We start from the raw sequence: 17,066 nt of genomic DNA, 5'->3' as shown, positions 1-17,066 counted from the left end.
AAGAAGGCCATGGAGGTTGCCGCCCTCGTTGCCCAGGCTGACGCCTGGTGGGCTCTGCGTAGGGCAGACTCGATCTTCTTGTCCTCTGCTCTTCGTGCCTCATTTATGTCCCCAGGGATATTGGACTTGGGAAACAATGAGTTCAAGGGTTCATCAATTTCGGGTATCTCCAAAAGGGAGGCCGGGGAAGGAGCGACATTGAACAATTGTCTTTCTACTGCCCCAGGGCTCAAGGGGGATCCTAGGTTCTCCCATTGTTTCTGGACCATCTTTAGAAAAAGGGGGGGCAGGGAATATGATTCTGTGAGACAGAGGGTTCAGTGTAAATGGCATGGGGACCTTGGGATGTTGGTGGGGTCTCCTGTTGTTGAGTGAGGTTAGCAGTGGTACAGGCTTTGAGTAACAGGGAATTAAAGAAGGAATGGTCAAAGAGACCAACAGGAGGGGTGGGCTCGGATGGGGCGATGCCCTCGTCCTCAGACAAGATCAGGTCAGGTTGTTCAGCTCCTGTAAATTCCAGGTCCGATGCGGGGTCATCCATCCAGTCCGGAGATTGTGAGTGATGTGTGGTCTGGGGGGGTGGCTGTGGAGTGTTGGAGGTCATAAACTGAGCCACAGCCTGGGCTATCATAGACTGGAGCAAGTTTGGGTTCAGGGCCTGGTTCTCAGGGAGGCGAAGCCCTGCTGCAGTGGGTGTAAACGTGGCCTGGGGCCCTGAGGTGTCCTGACCAGTCATACCCCTCCCTGAGGTCACAGCTGTGCTTGAATCTGACTCGGTAATTCCTCTGGGGGGAGACCAAGCCCCTGGGGCCGAGGCACTATGTGAAGAAAGGGGCTCAAATATAGACCTCCCCCTTGTACCTGCCAGATCTGGGGATACCGTTCTCGGTCCTTGGCCCCCTTCCTCTCTCTGGGGCTCCCTGCTTAGTCGGGCTCGCTTGGTGGTGCTCTTTCCACTTGCCTCTGATTGACGACTTCTCTTGACCGGCTCGCTGCCTCTCTCTGCCATGACGGTTGCTCTGGTCTCAACCTTGGCAAAACGCCCCCTCAGCGCTGTAGTTCACCAAGGGAGTCTACAGAGATAATTCAGCCCTAGAGGGGAAGGGCGGGGAACTGATGTGGGCACCCCGATCACTCAGGATCGATCAGGCCCTCCCCGGTCGGAGCTGCTCTCTGAAGCGTTGGCCACCAATGATCGAATGCTGTCTTCAGAAGAAGGTTCCAGGTAGCCTGGACTCCGGCCACACCCAAAAAAAAAGGCCTCCGGTGGCTTTAGCCACGCACAAAATGGCCGCCAATGACTCTAGTAGCAATTAAAATGGCCGCCGAGGCTTCAGCCCCACTCAAAATGGCCACCGAGGGCTTCAGCCACAAACAAAATGGCCGCCGAGGCTTCAGCCCCACTCAAAATGGCCACCAGTGACTTTCGCCACTCCCAAAATGGCCTCCACCACCTACAAAATGGCCGTCGGGCTGAGTCACACCCAAAATGGCCGCCAAAATTCAAAATGGCGGCCGCCAATTTGGCGCCTTAAAAAGGGCCGGAAAATAAACGGCAGTTAGAAGGAGGCCTTGAGGCCCGGGGTGTAAGCTGCGCCGAGCCCTCGTTCGGATGAATCGCCTGGGCTCCTAAGCAGCTGGTGGCATGCGATTAGGCCGGCAGAGCTCCGAAATTTGGGCCACGCCCAATTTCTCACCTGTTGCTGTTGCTGGGATCGAGGGGCCTGGGAAGGCTCCCTGCCGGCCTGGCGAGGCCCGACGACGTTGCGGAGCCCTCAGAGCGATCAGCAATGCCTCCGCCGATCAGCTGGCAGTCGGAGGATCGCCAAGCAGCTCCGGATGAAAGCGATGCAATTTTGAAGGTTCGAACTGCTGTCCCTAACTGAGGGAAACGAATATGGGGAAACTTCCCCCCCCAGGGAGAGGGGGTGCGGGTCTGTCAGCCTAATAGACTTGAGACTGTCAAATTGATCCTATTTCCTTGCTAATAATCGATTCAAATCAGTAATAAAACAATTAATACTAATAGCCTGAGCTAAGCAATTAAATGGAATCTAACAGTCTTCTGCTCCAGGAGCGAAGACAAAACGCGTCTTAGAGCAAATAGGACTAAGTCTAAAACTGGGGTGCACTTGGCACAGAGGGGGCGTTACCAATTTCAGACTTAGTCCAATTGGAGCAGATAGATTAAGACAACCCATCCGTGGATTCTCCATCCAATCATGCTGGAGAATTGAAGACTGCCTATAGAACAAGATAGGTGGTCCCTCAACTATCCAGGCCCTATGCTGGGTAGGATTCTATAGGTGATAATCAGCACTTTCACTTGTACCAAAAAGCATACTGGCAACCAGTGTGGTTTGCAAAGCAGTGGGATTAAATGGCCTACCAGAACAAGCCTATCACTGCCCACTCTGTTATGTTCTGGACCAATTAAAGTTTCTGAGTGATCTTCAAAGGCAGCCCTTTGCCTTTGTTGCAATAGTTAAGGTATGCAATAGTTAAGGTATGAGGTGATCTGGGTAAGTTTGGAGGACTGTCCATTCCAGGAAGGGACATAGCTGGCACATGAAATGAGCTGTGCAAAAGCCTTCTGTGCATGTTCAGTCATGGCTAAATTGAAGGTCATATAATTCTTATAGTTTGTAGAAGTAGAAGTGAAACTATGAAGACATTTGGGATTCAATCATAAATGTCTTCATTTCAAGCATATAACTGATGGGTGTAAAATGCTGCACTTGAAAAGCTAATTATTAATAGAAGCCACTTTATGCTGGGGGTTTTTTTCATGCATGAAATCAGCTATTCTCAAATAACAAGTGAAAGCCTTAAATAAATGTCTATAGTCCTGGCACAAAGTAGTAAAATCTTAATAGAGTCACTTGCAGTAATTAGCAAAGTTAAATGTATTTGTCTTACAGCTGATTTCTTCCCAGGCTTAAGGTTTCCAATTTTTCTCTCTTTTCTTTCTCTCTTTTTTTTTCTTTCTTTCCCCCCCCCTTTTTTTTTTTGCACATGCAAATTCAATTCAACCTCATCTTTTAACACCTCAGTATTTAATTGTTTTGTGTTAGTTCCCTATTACAGTAATCACATATCCATTTAGCTCTTTTAAATGAAAATCACTGCAAGATTATAACAGGTTGAATGGACTAAAAGTACAATTTGAAAACAAGAGGGAAAGCACTGAATGTATTTGCATCTGATTTCTCTTAACTCAGGTTTGTTTATATAAAAAAAGTGGATGAAATGAAGGCAAATGCATCGAGATCACAGTACATGAGAAGATGGGGATTGTAATACCATTCTAGTTTCTCACATGCATATCTGCATCAATCCCCAAATGGAAAATGCTGTTGAGGCCTTACAGTGGCAGGAGATGTCACTGTATTCGTATAAATATCGTACGATGAATTTCAGGAGACGAATGCTAACTAACAAATAAAAGCAGAGTTTGCAAAAATCCATGCTTAAAAAGTAGCATTTGCTTATTTTAATTTTTGTCAGATTTTTAAGGGATAGATAGGTTGGATGTGAAATAATTAAATAAGTGTAGAGGCTTATAACATTTGCAGAATTTAAAAAAAATGAATTCTCAAGCTTTCTATAGTTTTAGTATCTTTTGAATTGGAAGCTCTTGCTCCTGAACCTTGATATACAGAGTTTTTAGATAGTAAGAGAAAGCAAGCATACTTTCAGAATCATTTATATCCATATTAAATTATACATTGGTCTTCTAGTTTGCTCAAGTATCAGAAGCGCAGATTATCGTCATTCGCGGTCAGCACATTTGATTAGATTCTGAAGTTTATAGAGTTATTTCCCTCCCTTGTTGCTAACGGTCTCAATATGTACTTGTAATTACCAATAAAATGTTGATATAAATTTCAGAAAGTTGGGATGATGGATTTTTAATATAATGCTTGGCATCATATCTAGCAATGACATTCTTGGACAAAATTGCCATGGTCAAACCAGAGGAAAATTGTCATTCTCATCCTCAGAGATGATCCTTTGAGTGCCTATCTTACAAGTGGCTCACTTGCAATGAACTGTACTCATTTTTCATTTTCTTCTTGAAGTTACCTGCTGCTGGCCAACACCTTTCCTTTGGATTGCTTGGTGGTAGGAAAACAGCTAACTATGTTTCTAATTATTGTTGATCAAACACAAGCAACCCTTGAGTTACAACAGTTCATTCAATGACCATTCAAAGTTACAACGACACTGAAACAAAAGTGAGTTATGACCATTTTTCACACTTACAACCATTGCAGCATCCCCAGGGTCACGTGATCACCTTTTGTGACCTCCTGACAAGCAAAGTTACTGGGGAAGCCAGATTCACTTAACAGCCATGTCACTAACTTAACAACTACAGTGATCCACCTAACAACTGTGACAAGAAAGGTCGTAAAATGGGGCAAAATTCACTTAACAAACGTCTCACTTAGCAAAATAAATTGGGGGCTCTATTGTGGTCGTAAGTCAAGGAGCACTGTATTGGTCAATCTCTTGCTTTTCTTGTCCATATTCTATACCAAAACAAAATGCAGCCTTGACAATAGAATGATGAAGTAAGCGGTGAAGTGAATAGAAATCTAATCTAGATGCACACCAAGGGGGCAATAATGGAGCAAAGCATTAAATATGTGGAATGAACAAACTCCTATACCTAACTCTCCACCGATATAATAGCATTTATATACTAAGTTGCACACACAAGTAAATGGATTGTTAAAGATGAGCATTTTGCTATGCTTTATGCTGTTTAATCAGGTGTTAAAAGTGACAGCGGCAAAGACATGTACTAGGGGAAAGCAGTTCATATACACAGGTGGTGCTTGAGAAAAAGGACAGTCAGTGACAGAGTTTGCCTTGTGTGGGTTTCAAGTTAGGAAGAACAAGAACTTTTCCTGTTTAACTGTCTTGCATATCTGAAGCAAACACTAGCAGGGATGTGACTAAAAGGAAATGGCAAACTGGGTCTTCTTTCCCTGTTATTATGAGAGAGAAAAAAATTAAGCATCCAGTTTCTCGGGTTTCAGGATTCACATTACAATCATTGCCTTCAGAGAGCATAAATAAGGTTAATTTATTGGATTGGATTGGGGGCCTGGTGTCTTATTTCTAAGAAAATAAAATTAAGACAAGGATGATTTAAAAAAAACCAATTTCTTTGCAGAACACAGTTGACATGTAGAATTGACTTCCAAATCTTTTAGAACTGAATTCCAAAATCCTTGTTTCAAAGGCCGTTACAAAGAATTAGGAACTAACTCACAATATTTGTTTGCTATGATTGAAGGTTAATTTTCGAGGATAGCCAGTTTCACTGTAAGAAGAAGGCTATATTACATGGCACCTAGTTTGATCAACTATGTTTTATTTTTCTGCAATGATTGTGAGCTGTGAAAATCCACTAGCAAGAAGAGAAAAACAGTAAGGAATTGGTGGTTCGGCTAAAGTGCAGACCTGTAAGATAGATAACCACCCTATTTTAAAGAATCCACACTTCAAGTTCAGCTTCCTGATATTCATATAATACATTAGAATAGAACAGAATAAGTTGGAAGGGACCTTGTAGGTCATCTAGTCCAACCCCCTGCCCAGGCAGGAGGACCTACATCAGGGGTAGGCAACCTTGCCTCTTTTATGACTCATGGACTTCAACTCCCAGAATTCCTGAGCCAGCTGGCTCAGGAATTCTGGGAGTTGAAGTCCACAAGTCATAAAAGAGCCAAGGTTGCCTACCTCTGACCTACACCATTTCTGACCGATGGCAGTCCAGTCTCTTCTTGAGAGCCTCCAGTGATAAAGCATCAACAACATCTGAAGGCAATCTGTTCCATTGGTTGATTGTTCTCACTGTCACAAAATTTCTCCTTATTTCCAGGTTGAATCTCTCCTTTTATATCAGTGGTTCTCAACCTGTGGGTCAGGACCCCATTTGGGGTCGAATGACTATTTCACGGGGGTCGCCAAACAAGGCTGTCCGCCATTTTTCCCCCTTTTCTTTGGCCACGCTCCTGGCCAAAGTGGTGTATAAGTGGTTGGGGGTCACCACAACATGGGGAACTATATTATGGGGTCACAGCATTAGAAAGGTTGAGAACCACTGTTTTATATGAACCTAACCAATTATTATTTATTCGGCAAACTCTGGTTAACCAATCCATAACTTAATGTTTACATGTGAAACAGTCTTTGCTGAGGATTCCTCTTCAGTGTTTATGTAGAATTAGGTTGCCTGCTTTGCTAAACCATATAAAGTTCTGCTTCTTATTCATTATAAAAGCTAAAAGTAAGCCTGCTGAGTAGATCTACGCTACAATGTTATTACATAGACAAGTATTATTATCTATTAGCAAAAATAAATTATCCCAAAATGAATATTGTGTACTCTGTTTTCTGCAAGCCTCTATGAAGTTGTCTCTCTTTTGTGTATATAAAAGACTCACTGAAGCACTCTTAGGACCTGCCTATTGTACCTTGCACAAATAAGAAAGATTAATGTATAGATAACAATCCTCCCCAAAAGAGAAACAAAGTGGTTTATTAGATCAGTTTAAGTCATAGTATTTATAATAGTGTGATGTGTGCTCCCAAGGATAATAGGGCTTTGGGTTTCCATGTAATTAATAAAAAATGACCATATTGCATTTCTTTCAGGAAGCATGAGGATTAAAAATTCACTATCAAAGTAGGATATATTTTTGAGAAGATAAAGCATTTTTATTCTTTTTTATTTCCTGCAGTGTGACTGTAGAATGTCCCCCAAGAGAAAAATGCAACTGGAAATAATAGTAGAAACTCCCATTGCACACTTTTTAAAATATTCCTCTTTGCATGATTGCATAAATGAATCAGACAAGAGGGTGAATCTGCCCGGTGGACAAATTAGCCAGAGCTTAATTTATATCAAGTACTATTTCTTTCAGTATAAAACTCACATGAAAAATAATAAAATAGGTACAAAGTTACCTGTAGATGAATCATTGAGAACAATCAAAGATATATCTAACTTAGTGGTGATACAATTTAACTTTCATTAAACACATAAAGAAAGCAATGAGTCCCAATATGTGGCCAATAGATTCCTTCATAACTATCACAAGAAACCTGACTAAGAAATTATAATATCATATACTCCATAAATGTAATATTCCTTCACAGTCCCACACTAATATGAAGCGAGGCCTTTTATCAATAATGCCAATATAAATAGGCTAATTTTCAATTCCTTTTGCAAAAGTACATCAAGGGAACAGCTGCTCTGAAAATCACTTTTGTTCTCTAGTTATTACATTATACACCAAATGCAAGAAGTTTCAAGATAATTCCTTGTGGGAACTCTGACATCTGGGATAAGAGAATTTCTTTTCAGAGATAATTTACTTTAGAGACATTTAGCTTAATTTCTCTAAGTAGTAAAAATGAGAATGAAGAAAATGAATGATAATTAAAAATTAATTCTTTACAAATCCAGATTCATGTAATTGATTAATTCTGTAACTAAATTTCTTCAAAGAGTCTCAGGGTGAGAACTGGGCTTGCTTTTGCTATGAAACTAATTCAGAACCACTTTCAAGTCCTAAAAATAAAGGTTATGATCTATTTCTGTACCTTTTGATATATTGTTTAAATTTTGATATGAGAAACAATTTTCAGTACCTTTCAACCAAAGCTACTATAAAATATAAGCTGAAGAAAAAGTTCCCAGAAAGTGAAAAACACTTTAATCACAGGTGTCAAAAGACATCTAATTTAAACATGTCTACTTTATTAATGTCTCAATCACAAATAGATGCCTATCCAAATAGAAGTTGGATAGTACAGGGTTCACCTGGATTCCTTGGTCTGTCATAAGTAAATGCAGCTACGCTATATTAGAACACTTGCTGCAATGTATGTTAAATTCAAGATTAGTATGATTCTTTGTTCTGACTTTTAACAATCCTAGAGTCACCATCTCTTTAAAAACAGGTTTATTTTGAGATGAGCTCAATTCATAGTAGCCTTAGGAATATATTCCTATATTGGTTTTCATCAGGAATTCCATTATATTCCCCTATTTTTTTTTTTACACTTTCTAGTCCAGATATGTCAAACTCATGACATCACGTGACATTGCGCGACATATCGGAGCTTTTTTGCCATTGCTGGCAATGGGGTGGGCGCTGCTCCGGTATGATGAAACCGGCCCGGGGCCGGCAGTTTGACACCCCTGTTCTAGTCTAATCTGCAACCCTTACATTCCCTTGGTTAGTGCTTAGATGGTGTCACATCTAAGCACTAACCAAGGCTAATTCTATAGCTTCCCAGACCAGATATAATTGCTCAGGTGCTGCCACCTGCTGTCCAGAAGCTTTCATGCATATGTATTTTAAAAAAAAATCTCTTAAGAATGACAGCTTCATTCATATACAAGGGGGGGGGAAGCCTCACATATATTTGATATAGAAGCAATTAATTAATCCAATTCAAATATGAGCATTGGTTGGTGTATTCTTTATGTGTGCCCACCTTTAAGCCACTCTGGACTCCTGACTTTCTTGGCAAGATTTGGGAAGTGCTCTGCCATTGTCTCCTTCATAGGCCTGAGAGACTGATTAACCCAAGATCATCCAGCAGAAGCCTAAGGCTCAAAGGTCTCTCAGTTTCTAGCCCAGGGGTCTTCAAACCTGGCCCTTTTATGACTTGTGGACTTCAACTCCCAGAATTCCTCATCCAGGTACACTGGCTGAGGAATTCTGGGAGTTGAAGTCCACAAGTCATAAAAGGGCCAAGTTTGAAGACCCCTGTTCTAGCCTGTTATATTAACCACTAAACAAAATTGGCTATTTAGCTTTTGGTGCTTTGGGGACATACTTTTGTTTTAGGTGTATTTGTGTGCTGTTTCTAACCATGTGAAGATAGTAATTTCTTAATAGTCACTAGCAGGGTGAGACATGGCATCCTGGTGAACGTGTCCATTTTTAAAAATGTTTTATAGCTGGAAATTTTAGGTGGTCAGTTGACTGGGATCAGTGTAGATTTAATTTGTTTTGTAAACAAATTTGATCTGCTAAAAAAAGGCCTCCAGAATTAAGGGTTGGGAAGAGTTGCAGTGATCTTAAGGTGCAATATCCTAGTTAAGTTTGTGGGAGAGATGTCAAAAAAAGTCCATTCCAAGTAAGGATAAACATATTTTCAGCAATTAAAGTGCTCACATTAAGATTCAAGAAAGATTTCTACCAATTAACCAGCAGTAGTGAATAAAACTGGCACACTAGATAGAGGTTAGGTGCAGGACAATTAATAAAAGGCAGTACAGGAAAGAGAAGCTTATTTGTTTGCTTGCTTGTACAGTTTAGAAGCTGCCAGATTCCTAATGACTCTGGATGGCTTACAATTTAAAAAACAGAAACAGTAAAACAAAAGAAAGAAATCCTGAGTAGCCAAAGACAAGACACCAGGGGAAAAACATTTAATAAGGTTTCAGTCCTTACCTTGCCCAGGGCCTGGGAGAATAGCCAAGTCTTCACTAGCTTGGTGAATATCATGAGGGTGGGAGCCACCTGGATCTCTTTGGGGGATATTATTATTGAGGGCACATATTCTATTTATATTTATATAGATATATTTTATGAATTGTTACATTTAAATTATATAAAAGTTTTTGATTAACATTTAATTCTCCTATACTATGAAATCACTTATTTCAGATGCATGTGTGGATATCAGTGTAAGAAGGGAAATTCAGATCAAATATGCATTATATACAGTCCCCTGGATACAGAAACTATAGATTTGGGATTATTATGGTTAACAATAGTTACAATATAAATGTAAATTCAGTACTATGTTGCCTAATGTTCTCTAAGTAATGTTTAGAATCAGGATGTTCGCCATTTAAATAATTTCTTTCAAAATGCTGAAGACTTCATGTAACAGTGGTTTCAACAGCTGTACTTCATTAAACAAGTCAAGCAGCAAAAAATAATCTTTTAAAAATAGATCTCTTTGGTCATGGATAAAAGTATTCAAATTAATTCAAATATGAAAGCAAAATCATATTTGAATGGAGAGAACCTCATTTCCTTCCAATAGGAAATGGAATTACTCATTAAAATAGAAAATCATGGACTTAATTTTTTTTAAAAAAAAAATATTTAATAACTTGGTAGCATCCATGGAGGAAGCCAAGCTTGTTGCAGTATGTACAGAATCATCACAGATAAAATTGGTGAGGAAATTATTCCCCAGACTATTAATTCACTAGAAAACATACATCGGTTCCTTATCAGTATGACACAAGACAGTTCAAATTGGATATAACATTGTTCTCTTGGGTTTCACTTGTGAAACATCTAATTTTAGCTCTCACCCTCCCTTCAAAGAGGTGCTTCTACCCAATCCCCTTTCTTTAGCACCTAAACTTTGAAATATTTAGTTGTCAGAAATTCCAAATAGGAATTTACTTCCATTACCTCCGATTTTAAATAACTGGTTATTTAAGAGCAAGATACGATTCTGAAAAATCCTCAACCATTGAGGTGATTATGAAGTCCTTTTCTTTTGCATATTGACAGCTAATTGCCTTTTCTCACTAGTTTGTTCTATATTGGGGCCTAATTCTTCTGAAAATTTGTTGTGAATTCAATTGTATTTAAACCTTGGAGTTTATTTTCTGCCTAGGCCAGAAAAAAGTCTTATTGGTTTATAAATGTAAGTTATATTTTATTAATATGTGTACCGTAATGCATATTTTTTAAAAATTAGCAGCTTCACTAGGAAGAAATTTTTAAATTGTCAAATCTTTAAAGTTGGCAGTTAAGACTTTTCACACAGTTTATTAATTCTGCAAAACATTTTTTAGCAGTAGTTCCATAGGATTTATAACTAGAATTCAAAGACTATCTTGTTCATCCCGATTGCTGACTATTTAATCTGTATTTGTATTATGTTCTAATATTTCTGTGATCTGATTTTACTCAGTTTTTTAAACTTTATTGTACTGAGCTAAAGTTTTATCTTTAAATAGATGTTTATTTATATTAATGCATTTATCTACTAGTTATTATCCTTATATTAAAAACTTTTTCTCAAATTTGCACTGAATACAAATTATTCAGCATTAATTGCTTGCTTTGTTCCACTGTACAGTATATTGAGATGAAAATAACACAGTCTTAAAGCCACCGGGAACTGAATACAGTGGGACCTACTTCTGAGCTAAAAATATTTATTGCACTCTTGTATGGAAAGAATTAGTTTGAAGAAAAGACCAATATGTTGGTAGACACAATTTTAAGGTGTGACTGAATTTTTCTACAGGGAAAAAACAAGAATAGCTTTCTGCAGAAACCAGTGGAATTTAATCAATCTTACCAAATGCTTCTTCTGTGATATATATATATATATATATATATAGTATAGCACTATATTAATGTTAATAATTTTGCTTTAATTAGGTCCATGGAAGAAATTTGCTGTCTATTGATTATGATCGGAACATTCGTACAGAGAAAATATACGATGATCACCGGAAGTTTACACTTCGTATTATTTACGATCAGCTTGGACGCCCTTTTCTCTGGCTACCCAGCAGTGGACTTGCTGCTGTGAATGTCTCTTATTTTTCAAATGGACGATTGGCTGGGCTTCAGCGTGGTGCCATGAGTGAAAGAACAGAGATTGACAAACAAGGCAGGATTATTGCTCGCATGTTTGCTGATGGAAAAGTGTGGAGTTATACATACTTAGAAAAAGTAGGTAATTGTTGGTATGACCTACAGTCCTGCATTAACTGAAGTTTGGATTTACTGACACCGGCATACATATCTATACATCAAACAATTCAAAAATCATAATTGAGGTGCCTTTGTAATTTTAAGAACTTAAGCAGAGTATTCATTCCTAAATGCTAGATATAAGCTAATGCTAGCACAGATCAATGCACTGTACCTTCAATCTTAGGACTAAACTTAAATAATTTGTGCCCATCCTATTTTTGAATTAGTTGCTTCTCCTTTTTGCCTGGTTCTGAAGAACTCAGCTGCACATTCTTTTGATTGGTTTGTTGGTAAAAAAAAAAAAGATTGTTTGAGTATAGATTCTTTTAGATAGACATGCAGACTGATTAACCCAATGGAGTTTAATGTTTAATGAATATGTTTAAAACTGTGACTTTTAATATCTCTGCAATGTTATGAAATAGACAACATTAAATAATTATATAAGCTAAAATACTCCTTGGATTATAAATCCTTTGATTCTGGTTTAAAATGAAGTGAGATCAGTTCTTACAAGAACCAGCTTCTTTTTAAGAACTGGAAGAAATCCCATTTTAAGAATCGTTTGCCACAATCAGATTTTTTTGAGCCAACAGGCAGTGAGTAACCCTTACTTATGAGCTTTGCTAATTAAATTTCAATGAGGTAACTCATTGTGTGATCAAACTTTTTAGGTTCTATGTGTGCCTTTGCAATGAATTGCAAGTCTTTTTATGGTAAAAAATCACAGTAAATCTAACACAGTCTTACAGGTGTGCTTAATATTGTGGCATTCTTTAGTGTAATATCAGCATAGTGTACAACATAGTATAGTGCCTGCATACGATTATCCTAGCAAGCAAACCAATTAGTGAAAATAAAGTCAATATGGAGTTTAACATTTCTTTATAAGCTAGTGGTATAGAAGAGAAGAGGATGCACTATTATTTATTTTACAGTTGTGTATCAATTTGGGGGGGTTGCCCTCCCAAATTAATTAATAACCATGTACATTAAAATGTTTATAGCAGCAATAGCTGTAACTGTCATGTATAACAAGAAATCCTTAATGATTTGTGTTGTATTGTGATACCGTCTTATATATTTTTGATAAAAAAAACATAAAATATGATTTTGTTTTTTCAATAGTCTATGGTGCTACTCCTTCAAAGTCAGCGGCAGTACATCTTTGAATATGACTCTTCAGATCGGCTGCATGCTGTCACAATGCCAAGTATAGCTCGACACAGCATGAGCACTCACACCTCAATCGGCTATATTCGAAATATTTATAACCCACCTGAAAGTAATGCTTCAGTGATTTTTGATTACAGCGATGATGGAAGGATTTTAAAAACATCTTTTTTAGGAACTGGTCGGCAAGTTTTCTACAAATACGGGAAGTTATCCAAGTTGTCGGAGATTGTGTATGACTGCACAGCAGTGACTTTTGGATATGATGAAACTACTGGAGTTCTGAAGATGGTCAACCTACAGAGTGGGGGCTTTTCTTGCACCATCCGCTATCGTAAAATTGGCCCTCTGGTTGACAAACAGATTTACAGATTCTCTGAAGAAGGTATGGTCAATGCTAGGTTTGATTATACCTATCATGATAATAGTTTTCGAATAGCTAGCATCAAGCCTATAATAAGTGAGATCCCTCTTCCAGTTGACCTCTATCGTTATGATGAAATCTCAGGCAAAGTAGAGCACTTTGGCAAATTTGGGGTAATCTATTATGATATAAATCAAATAATCACTACGGCTGTAATGACACTGAGCAAACATTTTGATACACACGGACGGATTAAAGAAGTTCAGTATGAAATGTTCCGATCACTCATGTATTGGATGACAGTGCAATATGACAGCATGGGAAGGGTAACTAAGAGAGAATTAAAGCTTGGGCCTTATGCCAATACAACTAAATATACATATGATTATGATGGAGACGGGCAGCTCCAGAGTGTGGCAGTCAATGACAGACCAAACTGGCGTTACAGTTATGATCTAAATGGAAATTTGCATCTCTTGAATCCTGGGAACAGTATCCGATTGATGCCACTGCGCTATGATCTAAGAGATAGAATTACACGACTAGGTGATATGCAGTATAAAATTGATGATGATGGTTTTCTGTGTCAAAGAGGTTCTGACATATTTGAGTACAATTCCAAGGGCCTCTTAACAAGAGCTTATAATAAAGCAAATGGATGGAATGTTCAATATCGTTACGATGGATTAGGAAGACGAGCTTCTTACAAAACTAACTTGGGACATCACCTTCAATATTTTTATGCTGACCTTCACAACCCAACTAGGATAACACATGTGTATAACCACTCAAATTCAGAAATTACCTCTCTATACTATGATCTGCAAGGTCATCTTTTTGCAATGGAAAGCAGCAGTGGAGAAGAATATTATGTTGCCTCGGATAATACGGGTACACCACTGGCAGTTTTCAGTATCAACGGTCTAATGATCAAGCAACTGCAATACACAGCCTATGGGGAGATCTATCATGATTCTAATCCTGACTTCCAAATAGTCATTGGATTTCATGGAGGGCTATATGATCCCTTAACAAAACTGGTCCATTTTACTCAAAGAGATTATGATGTTTTGGCTGGACGTTGGACCTCTCCTGATTATACAATGTGGAAAAATGTTGGTAAGGAACCTGCCCCATTCAACTTGTATATGTTCAAGAGCAACAATCCTCTCAGCAATGAACTGGATTTAAAGAACTATGTGACAGGTGAGAAATAATTAATAGTCTGGAAATCTAAGGAACGTTGTAAAAAAGATGTAAGAATGCTATTTTGCTCTTAGGAAACTCATTTAATATCAAGTACAGACTCAAAATTCTTCATTTTGAGCAGATTAGGAAGAAGATTGCACTATTTAATAAACCAACTCCTTTGTTTTTGAACAATGATAATGTAATCCTGCATTTGGTCCTGTGGGTTTAAGATTAGCTAAAAACAGTTGGACTTAAGCACACATGATTATATGTATTTTTTAAAAAAAGTAATACACAAGGATTAGATATGCATCAAGATATTCCCATGTAATCAGGTAGAATTACATGGAATTATCTTCTGGATTGAGCAGAAGAATCACATTTTATGTATGTGAATTAACCTTAGCAACATAAAATGCTAAAAGTTAGGGGGTTTTATAAACATATTTTGCAGCAATTTGCACATGCAATCCTGTTGCTTCTTCTGTTATGTACAGCCATTTAATTCAGGAGGATTTAGCAATGCTTTGAGATAAATTATATTGTAAGGAGTTAGCATATGGTTCAATGTTTGTCAGCCAGTGGTTTGTATACCATTAGTGATAGGTTGCAGTGTTCTGGGTAAGAGTTGATTTGCCCAACTTCCCCAACTGAGAAAGAAGAGAGCAGGAAAAGTGGTCAGAGCTGACAGCTTTTATTGAAGGTGCAAAAACAAAAGGAAATTCTAATCTCTGGGTTAAGCTGAAAGATTGGAATTCAATAACAAAAATAAAATGAAATGATGTGTTTTTCTCTATTATTTGGAAACAGTTTTTGGTTTGGATTTAGACTCTGAAAATAACTGTCGGTAATTTCCAGTTTAGTTTTTAATCAAACTCAAAATCAAATCTCGATACCCAGGTAACATCAAGCAAGCATACTATTCAGTTCAGCTAGCAAAAGTATAGCTTGATATTTATTTATTAAATATTAGTAAACCTCAAAATCATTTACTGGCAAAACAGAATAAAAGGCAGGAATAGCAGGAACAGAAAGATGAACAATGGGCAAGAGGTGAAAAAAAGGGAAAAGGACTTAATATCAACCATCTATATTATCTATACTTCTATTAAAAGGCACAAAACTTTCCAGGGCCGCTGGAAACAATACCGGTAATAAGCATGGAGAGTCTCAAAGGAAACGGCCTTTGTTCATTTCAGCCATAGCCCCTTTTTATGTACATAGAAGCAGAATAAAGTAAGACACCAATTGAAGTCTCCTTTTTTCTGCACTATGAAGAAAAGAATTTGGTCAGACAAAGATGATGTATCCAATGACAGGAACATTTTCCCCATTTCAATGGTCTTCACATTAGCATAACTGATAAATAATGTATGTTTATTGAAGTCCTATAAACAGATATGCCCTCTCAGGGGGAAAAAAATGAGTTTTTATGCTACCATGTTGATAAGGTTCCTGTTAGGGTGGTTGTTGGGACTTTATTTGCAAATAAAATGATGGAAAAAAGAGAAACTAAGTAGGCTTCTAATAACCGAGTGACTATAATGAAAATGAAATTTATCCACATCCTAGAGCAGATCAGGGATCAAATCAAGCCGGTAAGAATCTGTATTGGTAAAGTGCCTTTGGTCTGCACTGAAACTCACTCAAGGCTACCGTACTATAGCTATTGCATAGTCCAGAGACTAGAAATGCTTTTAGGTATGGACATCACCTCTAGTCCTTCTTTTCATTAAACTAGAGATACTGTATCCAATACTTGTGACTCTTCTTCATAAGTTTTAACCTCCAGTCCCCCAATCATAGTTAAACAAATTTAAAATGGGCTATTTTTTTTATAAGCTCACATCTGAGATCTCACATATTTTCATCCAAAATTTTGCAAGAGTGAATAATTTATTGAAATAGTTTCTGTGTTATTTATTTATAAATAGATAATACACTTTTATTTTAATTTGAGTACATATGGACACTAATTTCCCAATGCCAGCTGTCATGCCAAAATGGGGAAGGCTTTCTTAAAATTTAAAATAATGTTTCCTTCCACATGTCATGTAAATATTCTACTCTGTTGGTATTAATTTACCACTTAGTGCTAAGTTATTTAGGAGTGCTTCCAAAGAAATTAACAGCTATTCAATAAAACTTTTTTCAGAACAGAATGTGGTACATGTCATAATTTTTTGAAGAAAAAGAAGTATTCCCATTCATGCAGCTACTGTAATTTACAAAAACTTTAAATATTAGGCAAAATGAATTATATTTCAAAAACGTTAAAACATAAATTATCAGAGTTGGGGAAATCTTTAATATGAATTGTATCCTCCATGGTATCTAGGATATTGTCTTCTAACAGAGTAGATATACATATATGTATACATATACGTAGGTCTTTGGTTATTTGGGTTTTCTCCCGTGTAAAATTAAAAGTGTCTTGGCGACATTCCAACGAAGTCCCATTCGTCATCTTCAGGCTGGTGTTTTCGGCTTCATGCTTGCTCCTAGAAGCACGAAGCCGAAAACACCAGCCTGAAGATGACGAATGGGATTTCGTCAAAACG

General features: G+C 37.9%; 1 protein-coding gene across 6 annotated transcripts in view; it reads left to right on the top strand.

Annotated features, from left to right (window-relative positions):
• Positions 1-17,066, top strand: part of TENM2 (teneurin transmembrane protein 2) — an 869,909-nt gene that overhangs the window by 847,338 nt on the left and 5,505 nt on the right. For all 6 annotated transcript variants that reach the window (XM_039353403.1, XM_039353419.1, XM_039353411.1 and 3 more), the window contains 2 exons: positions 11,457-11,753; positions 12,906-14,520. In XM_039353403.1, coding sequence (XP_039209337.1) covers positions 11,457-11,753; positions 12,906-14,520 — 1,912 coding nt within the window. The remainder of the gene's footprint in view (positions 1-11,456; positions 11,754-12,905; positions 14,521-17,066) is intronic.

The sequence above is a fragment of the Crotalus tigris genome, unplaced genomic scaffold (assembly GCF_016545835.1).
Source record: "Crotalus tigris isolate CLP2741 ecotype Arizona unplaced genomic scaffold, ASM1654583v1 scf7180000017568.12009008, whole genome shotgun sequence".
Taxonomy (NCBI): Eukaryota; Metazoa; Chordata; class Lepidosauria; order Squamata; family Viperidae; genus Crotalus; species Crotalus tigris.
Note: the sequence above shows the minus strand (reverse complement) of the source record. Positions and strands in the feature narration are given on the sequence as shown.